Genomic DNA, 9,965 nt, shown 5'->3' on the forward strand with positions numbered 1-9,965 from the left:
GTGGTGAGGGAGAAGCGGATGTGGTGGTAGTGGTGGTGGTGGAGGTGGTGAGGGAGAGATAGATGTGGTGGTGGTAAATGGTCCCATTAACAGACACCCACATTAACCCTAAGTTGAAGAAAATCGTCTGGCGTGTGGTGGACTGGATTACTAGAGTTACCCCGAACGTGAGAGGGCTTTGACGTGCTGAGATTAACACTTGGACTCCTATAACCTACTCTCGGCTGAGTAAAATCGTCTGCCGTTAACTGAGGCCGAATAGCAGAACTGTCCCAAGCATAAGAGGGTTAACAGTACTAGTTTGGCCCCTATGACGACCTATGTAAAGCTGTCACTCAAGCACCAGACGGCAACACATTATCACAACAGGAAACTGTGCGTACATGAAAGTAGACTTCATTGCCAGACGCATGATAAACGTTGATCAATGACTCTAAAAATAGTACAGACTTATACTTCACTTATAACACCTCATCAATTAAAAACAAATCGGGAAGCAGAATTTTGCAATTGAACGTGATGATTCTGAGAGCGAAAGTCAAGTCCTGAAATTGCACAGTATGCCGCAACACTTAACTTGTAGTGTGGAATGTGGCACGGTAATAAGATCAAAGGAATAAGTTTCCTCTTGGCACAGGCCACAATAAAAATCTCAGGAATGAAATTCAGAAGTAATTTCCACTGAACAATGTATAATTTTTGATTAAAATGTGATTGTTGCTATGGTGATCAGAGGCCGTACTTCATAAAATCTCCTAAGTTTACGTTCTATTATTATAGAGTGCTTGTTTTAGATGCACATCTTCACACTTACAGCTGCCAGACACTTCACAACCCAATCAGGGTGGATACTGAAGACACAAAATATGAAAAACAAAAGATATGCATTATTAGCTAACTATTATGGCGATCTGTTCATCGTGTACTTGTATAAAATTCATTATAAATTTGAACCTAGAGTTTGTGCAATGGTGGTACGGTGGCAACTATGCACAGCCCCAAGGTTGAGTCAGGAACTCTCAGATACAGTGCGTTTAAGCTGCTCCTCGCTATCTGGGTGTTTTAAGATGACTATCGCCTCTAAGTCAGCTCATTCGTGACATTTATATACATCTAAGGGTTTCCATATACCAGTGAATATAAAACCACGCACAGAAGAAGGATATTGATTGGTGAATGGTGCCTTAGAACTTCCTAGTGCTTCTCGTTACATGTTGACATCGGGGTGTTAATTATCGCCACTTGAACTAATTAATCTTGGGCATTCAAATCCTTCTGAGGATTTTCCATATACTGGTGAGTATAAAGCTGCATGGACAAGAGATACTCTGTGTCGACTGGTATGTTAACTCTGAAAATGTTGTCACTGAACAAAATATACGGTAAATGAACAATACTTTCGTTGTGCATGTCTCTGCCTCCTAGTGCACGGGTACGAATTACACGAACAGATGTCCCTTAAAGCTTTCTATTTTGTACTCAGAATGTGCAAGTGATTGTAAATGCCAAAAGTATCTTCCATATATGCTTTGGGGGTGAAACCTACCTGCTGAATATTACTCAAACTTGACTGTAAAAATTCCAAGCTTCACTGAGTGCAGGAACGGAAATGACTATCAGTATTTTTTTTTCGCTGTTTTTTTTTTTGTTTTTTTTCGCTAGTCTGGACATTCATACAGTATTAATATTTTACTGCAGTTATATAAATGTTCTATATATAAAATTCATCTGGTTCATTGGATGCAGACCATTTTTAACCCCTTCCGTTCGGTGACGTAATTTTTATTATCCTCTTGTTACCTCCAGACGATTTTATTGAACATAGGAAAGCAGCCCAGTATTTGAGGTTGAATAAAGGCAATAGGCATGATTCTCGTCGTTTAAGCAGCTCCCTAAAATCTCCTCCTCAGTGATGTATGTTTGGATATGGCTGGTTAATATCATTTTGTACTTTATTGATGCAAAGTATAGCGATATTAGAATCATATATGCAATACAGAGATGGACAGAAAGGTGTAATGGGCAAAACAAGTGGCTTAGGAAAAGGTGTCACGAAGCTTCCTTAACCGATGAAAATACGGGTCTATATTTCACCTCAAGTCTGTTGAACGTTGAGTAAAATAATCCAAATGTACCGTAACTTAAAGATAAATTAAGAAAAATAAAGCCTCGCTGGACAGAGGGGGTTAATATCGAGGACCAGCCATCTTTCCCTCCTGCATGTGGGCATAAAAACATATTTTTTATCTTTTTTATCAGATAAGGGGGTGGTGTTTGTGCAACTCTTATCTGACCAGCGATAAGTGTGGGCAGTGTTATCAGGGAGGACAGGGTACACTGTGCTTCGCCGATGCTCTCACTGCACAGCACACAGCTGTACAACCATCTACATCATGGACCAGGTGCCGGTAAGTGCATACACACACACACACACACACACACACACACACACACACACACACACAACACAACACAACACACACACACAACACAACACAACACAACACAACACAACACACACACACACAACACAACACACACACACACACACACACAGGAAAGAATCTTTATGCCTGACCTGAAAATCATTTGTTTCAATATATAGGGCAAAATTTCACTGCTTTTACATGGAATAAAACTAGTGTATGGGATGTACTTCTGCTTCCTTAGTATAGAAGTTAGTTGTAGTAGAGTCATTAAGTTGCTTAACGCTAATAGTGAAAATGGTATGTAAAAATTTGAGCTTCATCAAAAAGGTGATAGAAGTGGTGTTAGAGAGGCTTGGTGTGGCGGGCAGTGGTGATGGAGTTACTTGGTGTGGTGGAGGGGACTGGTGATAAGAGAAGCATGACGTGATGGGAGGGAGTAGCTGCGGAGTAAGACTAAGGATGGAAGGAGTTTTTGTCATGGTCATTCACCAATATCACCAGATTTTTTTTTTTTTTTTTTTGTTATAGGTTCACCACGGTGTGTGGTGATGTAGGTGATATTTGAATATGATAGCCTCTGTGAGAGAAGGTTTAAATAAAAGGTGAAGGTAAGGACAGATGTCATGAGGTGCTTAGCCTGATATGTTAGTCACCCACCTAATCCTGGGATACAAGGCTCTTGCATCATCTACCTCCCTTAGGTGTTACCTTAGGTATTCAATCTACCTACGAACCGACACAGGGTGGATGGACACCCTAGTCGAGCGATGGCAACTGTCCACACCATTATTTGAATCCTGGGGCTAACGGATTGGTATTTTCGTAGCCAACAATGCTGATCATTCGGCCAAGGCAGCGATGTTGGTGAAATTTAGAGCAGAAATTTCAGTCTTCCGTACGCGGCGATGTAAGTCATCGTTACACAGTAAGTAGTGGTGCTGGTGACTAACTTGGTATTTCCTTCCACTAGAAGGACTTACGGAAGGCACTGCAGGACCGAGTGGTGATGGAGGTGACAGACGGTATCAACGTCCTGCTGTGCACAGTGTGTAACCAGAGGGCAAGTGGCACCCAATCCATGACGGAACACCTTAATGGCTCAAGACACAGGGAGGCGGCAGCCAGGTACGCCCTGGCTCGTATACACACAGCACCGCCATCCTTGCAGGCCCATCTCTCACCATCTATTAGAGAGGCTGTAGTGAATGGAGTAATTAGAATGACGCCCCACGGGGAAACCACGTGTACCAAATGTCAAGTTCCCCTGACAGGTACACGTCAGATACAAGACCATCTGGCGGGGCAAGACCATAAGAAAAATCTCCAAGCATCAGTTGTCGCTGGTATCATGTCATCCATTACTAACCAGGTAAAGCTGTGCTAGTTAATAGTTTTGTGGTCAAGATGTACACTACCCCATGCGACCCACACGCACACACGCAAAAGGGCGAGAATGTGCTGTATCGCTCGGTGTGTGTGTGTGTGTGTGTGTGTGTGTGTGTGTGTGTGTGTGTGTGTGTGTGTGTGTGTGTGTGTGTGTGTGTGTGTGTGTGTGCGCGTGTGTGTGTGTGTGTGTGTGTGCTTTCTGGCACCACAGTAAGTTAGCAATATTGTCATATATAATTATGTAATACAGATACATATAGCCGCTGTCAAACTGAAGTCTGAGTCTTATATTTTCTTGGTCCAGCGTGAATATGTGCCTGAATCATCGGACGACCAGCTAGTGCGAGATGCGGTGTCGTCAGGTGTGGTGCGTAAGACAACCAGTCTCACTGAACCATACTTATGTACAGTATGCCACAGCCCGTGCAGCGGGGATCAGCCACTAGTGCAGCATCTCAAAGGAAATCAACACAAGAAAAAGGTAAGCTCCTGTCAACCCCTGTTAACCAGTGACAACTTTTTAATTTCTTCTAGTTCCCTCTGGACGATTTTATTCAAGTAATGAAAGACCTCGCATTGAATTGATTCCGAATGTTTCTCCAAAACTTGAGGAAACAATTTGCAATCAGGAAAAAAATATATATAGGACTGAAGGGGTTAATGCTAAACTCATCTCTTTAAACTGAAATGAAAAAAAAAATGAAAAGTTGAAAATGTTAATGACCATGAAAAGATAAAAACATTAAGCCTGCAATACTGCAACCTTTTTTTCGTTTAATTATTAATACCTCTCTCAACTGGAATATTCATCTTATAATAACTGTATATAAATGATTAATGTTATGTTTATCCATCACAAACTAAGTTATCTTTCCTACTTCACACGCATTCAATCAATCAAATCAATCAATCACTTCCTGCAGCACCCCACGGGATGCATAGGGCCTCAATGAACTCTCTCCATCAATATTTGTCTCTTGCCATCTCCTTCAAGTTCCACCAACACTCCTCTCCCGCTTCTCTTTTCATTGTCTTCAACCAGGTTTCCCTCGGCCTACCTCTTCCTCTTCTTTCTCTAGGAGTCCACTCTGGCGCATCGTGTATTAAACTGCCTTCTTTTCTATATATATGTGCCCCAGCCATTTCCAGCGAGACAGTCTCACATATTCATCAACTGGTTCCACTCTTGTAATATCCCTTACTCTTTCATTTATAACTCGGTCTTGCCACTTTACCCCAAGAATCCTTCTCAGTATTTTATTCTCAAATCCTAATACTTTCTGATCTGTTGCAATAATTGTACTGTACCATGACTCATCCCCCTAACTTAAAATTAGTCTAACCATGGACTTGTAAATTTTTCGTTTAGTATGCACCGAAAGCATATTATTCCAAACAGATTTCATAAGCATTAATAAAAATAAATCCAACTGGTTGTGAAATTATGCATAACAGGCCCAATGTGTAAAAAAAAAAAATAAACAGCAGATTTAAAGCATGCCTCAAATCACTGTTTTAAATAACTTGTTATGTATCTAATACACACGTTAAAGACAGAGTAGTGGAAATTTGTTATTAGAGAGGAGGATGCGTTGTCACATGGGGACTATGGTGTGACAATGACAACTTAGGAAGTGAAAAAGCGTTGCGGTGTTGATGTGGAAGTGTTTGAAAGTGTTTAGAGAAATACTCTAAGATGGTCTGGCTGTGGGGAGAGGATGAAGAATGAGGACTAACTAGAAGAGTGTCAGTGAGTAAGGTGATGGGAGAATGGAGAGGGAAACCAAGGATGAGACAGAGGGATGGAATGCAGAGATATGAGGGAGGAGGGTGTAAACTGGAGGGAGGGCAGATGAACGGCTGAGGGCACAGCGAAGTGGAAGTGATTTGCTTGTGGCCACCCCTCGCGGGATTATGGCGTCTGGCAACAGATGGATAGATAGAATTAAACCATTTGCTGTAGCCAGTTGTTTATCCATTCAATGACTATCTTATTACATCTGTCAAAGGGATTCTCTTTTCTCCTGATTCGTCTTACATGTTGTTCTTCTGTGCAGTGCTTGTTATCAGGATCTAATGATGTATTTCTACGTCAACTGACCTGAAACCCTACCTTCATGAAATATTGTGGCAACTAATAATGAGACACTTCATTAGGATAAACAACGAGACACGGATTAATCTTAACTTTTTCCTCTTCTTCAGGTCAGTATGGCTGCAGTCACCAAAATTCCACCAACACCAACCCATGAACGTCAAGATATTCTCGGGGCCTACTCCCTAGAACCATCATCTCTGCCGGATCCATACCTTGATCCTCCCGGGGCTTCTTCTTCAGTGCCTTCAAGTATGTCGGTAAGTTTGAAAGCATAAATGAAGTATTCGCTAAAAATTTTTGGCCAATTTTCATGATACACGGTGTCCATGGATACGTAAAAAACCTCCTACTATCCTTCACTGTTCACTTGGTCATTTGCTGTTTCCAGGTGCAATAAAGACCATTAATAGCCTCACAGTTTTTTTTTTTTCACGTGCTTTCTACAGTATGTTTTACGGCAAATACTTAATATACACATCGGAGATACCACTCCCCAAATTACTGCTAATCACTCACTGGGCATTTTAGTATATTCCTTTCCTTCCTTATGGTTATGCCTATACATACCTTGCATAATACTTCTCCACAGTACTGAGCAGACTTAGACTACAATATTTTTTTCCCCTCAGTTCGATCACCTTCACTTTCGTGCAAAGGTACAGTCGCAACCTTTCTCCAATCCACTGGCATAACATTACTCAACCGAGTTTTCTGGCACATTTCCAACAACTGTTTCATTCACTTGTCTCCACTATACTTAATTATCTCAGCATAGTTCTCAGCAACACCTTATGCTTTCCCATTCTTCAACTTCTTTGCAGCACTCGTCACTTCTGCCAAGGTCCCACACACACATACACACATAAATACTACAGGCCCCCCGATGGGAGGAATCACACCAGCCGCGAGCCGATACATATCTAGCGCTGCTCGGAATATGACCCTGATCTTGACCTACTTTCACCAATTTCGAACTCGTCCGAGATTTTTACCCCTACTACACACCTGTAAAATATTGTGATGATATCTTCAGCAGCTGCGAAGTTAACGTGCAAACAGACACACAGACAAACTCACAGACAGACAGACAAACTGAAAACACTACCAGCTTCGCTATCGCGGCTGGTATAAATAAATATATAGTACAGTATAGAGAAATTCGGACAGGGTGAAGCTCTGTCCGAAATATGCAATACGTAAAAGTACATCCGTCTCTACCTTCCTTTATCCTGTGTGTGTGTGTGTGTGTGTGTGTGTGTGTGTGTGTGTGTGTGTGTGTGTGTGTGTGTGTGTGAATAAATCAACATTTCAACGGCAATGAGTGTAGGTTTCTTTCTTTCTGCCAGGGTGAACTTTCGGGTGAAGATGATAAGCTTGTACGCAGGGCACTGGAGACCGGCGTAGTTATCCTTACAGACAGGAAAGCCGAAACCTACGCCTGTAGCCCGTGCAATAAGAGGTTCAACAGCAGAAGGACGCTACTGGACCATCTTAAGAGCAATCAGCACAAGAAAAAGGTGAGATGCTACTGAAATGAACAGCACTGAGAATAATAAACTCCTTCAGCTCAGTGATTATATTTTAGTTAGTCTGCCTAAATCGCCCCCGTGCGGTTGATAGGTATTAATCCCAAGCCTTCTTCCTTCTTCTCAGGAAATGGGGGTTGCTGGTCAATCTTCAGGTGGATTACTTAGACAGGTATGCTTACTTCTTGCTTTTTTTTTTTTTTTTTTTTTTTTTTTACAGTCTCTTAATTCCTTCCAAATTCTAAAATAGGTAAATACATGTAGTTTTAGTGTTGACATAGTTTGCATCAGTGACATAAAAGAAACGACTGAGGTGTATGATGCACAATAAATCACTAAGGAAGAGGTGTTAGGGAATCTCTAGAACCACTGGCAAGGAAGGAGAGGCGAGAGGAGGCCATTAAGCTATTGTTATGAACCAGTTGGGCCGATACGTTATGAAAATATTTTAGTTATATTAAACAATCCACTGTCTTCAGGTAGTGGAGTTGTGTTCATTCTGTGTGTGTGTGTGTGTGTGTGTGTGTGTGAGAGAGAGAGAGAGAGAGAGAGAGAGAGAGAGAGAGAGAGAGAGAGAGAGAGAGAGCTGTGTGTGTGTGTGTGTCCCAGGATTTCAGCTGTGATAATACAGCAGTTTTCATGTCGGCAGCCGAGCTTGAACCTGGGTACCTACAGCGTGACATCAACCCCGCGAGGCCTTGTACACGTCTTCAACAACATGTTCCCAGGAGGAGGTCCCAAATGGGTGAGGGAGGGAGCTGAACACGACTCACGCAACCTGAAGTCAACATTTACCTCCATGGGTTATGAGGTTATCCTTCACGAGAACCTGAGTGAAAGTAATACTTTGACTACAATAGAGAGTATCCAAAGAAGTCCAAGGCTTCAGAAGGTGGATGCACTTATAATATTCATTTTAACTCATGGAAAGGATCCTTATACATTTCATACTAACGATAAAGGAGAAATTAATTTGTTTGACGTTCGACGGAGGTTCACAGACAGACGATGCCCTTACATGAAAGGAAAGCCGAAAATATTCTTTACAAACTACTGTCGGGGAGAGAATATGGAAAAGAGGGAAGTGGACAGTGCTGAAATTGACGTTCCCAGTGATATGGTGACTGTCCACGCCGCAGCTGAGGGAATTATGGCCATTAGGAGTCCAAATACGGGCACATACTTCGTGTCCAGTCTGTGTAATGTGCTCAGGATGTATGCCTGCACACTGGACCTGAGGCGTATCTACAATGAACTGCACACCACCATGATTGAAAACAGAAGCACTAAACCCATGTGGGAGGATTATGGATTCAAGCCCTTCACGTTCAACCCTGCCTAACCTACCCTTCTTAGCATATCTTGGGGTCGTATTCTAGGTGACATAGGAGGTTTCTTAGCACTTCCTCCTTTGCCATTTGTTTTCTCATTACACCTAAACATCCTCTGGCATACCCTTGACATTATATCAGTGCTGATATACTTTACATCAGTTGTGTATAAGAGTATAAGAGAATATTAAGCTGTAACGTGAAGAATAAATCATCATGGAATAAGTGCTTTGAAATATCCAAATCCATTTAGAATACAACTAAGATTGCCAATGAGAGAAGCCATGTTCCTCCATGATATCCTAACGGTTGTACGTCAGAGTCTTGCTTGCATCCACGTACTGTCTTCTGATTGTTTCCGCATCCAAGAATCAGTGAAGGTAGCCTTGTCCCTCTCAAGATCCGCCAGGCCAGTCTTATCCACCTAATGATCAATCTACTCCACTCTTTCTCTACTCAAATCAGTCATCTCAGTCTAATTCACCTCAAGACCAGGCAGTGTAGATCTGTCCGCCTCAAGATCAGCCAAGCCGGTCTTGTCCCTCTGATCAACCTACTGCAGTCTAGCCCTCCTCAGGATCAGCCAGTGTAGCCGTGTCCACCTCAAGATCAGCCAGTGTAGCCGTGTCCACCTCAAGATCAGCCAGTATTGCCGTGTCCAACTCAAGATCAGCCAGTATTGCCGTGTCCACCTCAAGATCAGCCAGTATTGCCGTGTCCACCTCAAGATCAGCCAGCGCAGCCGTGTCTAGGTGATGATTCATTTACTTCTTCGGCACAAACGATCTTTTATAACTTAAATCGACTGATATTATAGACTATTCACTTTAACTTGGCGTAAATATTTTGTTCTTTTACTATCTCCTGCAGCTCACTGACAGAAAAAGACAGTGCTACAGCCCTGCATCGCTTCCATAGCACTTCCTCATGACCAGCACTATATTCTGGTGTTAATATCTTGTGACAGTTCAACATTCAAGAGGTAGAGATGGCAATTTTACGCCAAGTTAAAGTGAACGGAATGTAGTAGTGTGATTTGGTACAGACGTAGTTTATGGGAACTGTTTCCAATTTGTTTAATTAAGTGGTGTCTGGGAAATTATAATTGTGTGACGGAATGAAAAATAAAATAAATTACGAGTCTTGTGCTGAAGGGGTTATATTACTTGTTATCAACATAAAATAATGGAACTTT

General features: G+C 42.0%; 1 protein-coding gene across 3 annotated transcripts; it reads left to right on the forward strand.

Annotated features, from left to right (window-relative positions):
• Positions 1–986: 986 nt before the first annotated feature.
• On the forward strand, positions 987–8,781 carry LOC145391870 (uncharacterized). Of its 3 annotated transcripts, none has more exons than XM_080266362.1 (8): positions 987–1,296; positions 2,260–2,408; positions 3,400–3,798; positions 4,120–4,296; positions 6,021–6,170; positions 7,260–7,430; positions 7,567–7,611; positions 8,089–8,781. In XM_080266362.1, exons 2-8 carry the CDS (start codon positions 2,394–2,396, stop codon positions 8,779–8,781), a joined length of 1,650 nt encoding a protein of 549 aa, XP_080122488.1. In that variant the 5' UTR covers positions 987–1,296; positions 2,260–2,393. The 3 variants fall into 3 exon arrangements, with proteins under 3 accessions (XP_080122488.1, XP_080122490.1, XP_080122489.1); XM_080266364.1 differs by having other exon boundaries at positions 4,153–4,296; XM_080266363.1 differs by having other exon boundaries at positions 1,147–1,172.
• Positions 8,782–9,965: the final 1,184 nt, after the last annotated feature.

Source organism: Coenobita brevimanus, chromosome 20, assembly GCF_032717465.1.
Source record: "Coenobita brevimanus isolate Jiangsu-jjx chromosome 20, ASM3271746v2, whole genome shotgun sequence".
Lineage (NCBI taxonomy): Eukaryota > Metazoa > Arthropoda > Malacostraca > Decapoda > Coenobitidae > Coenobita > Coenobita brevimanus.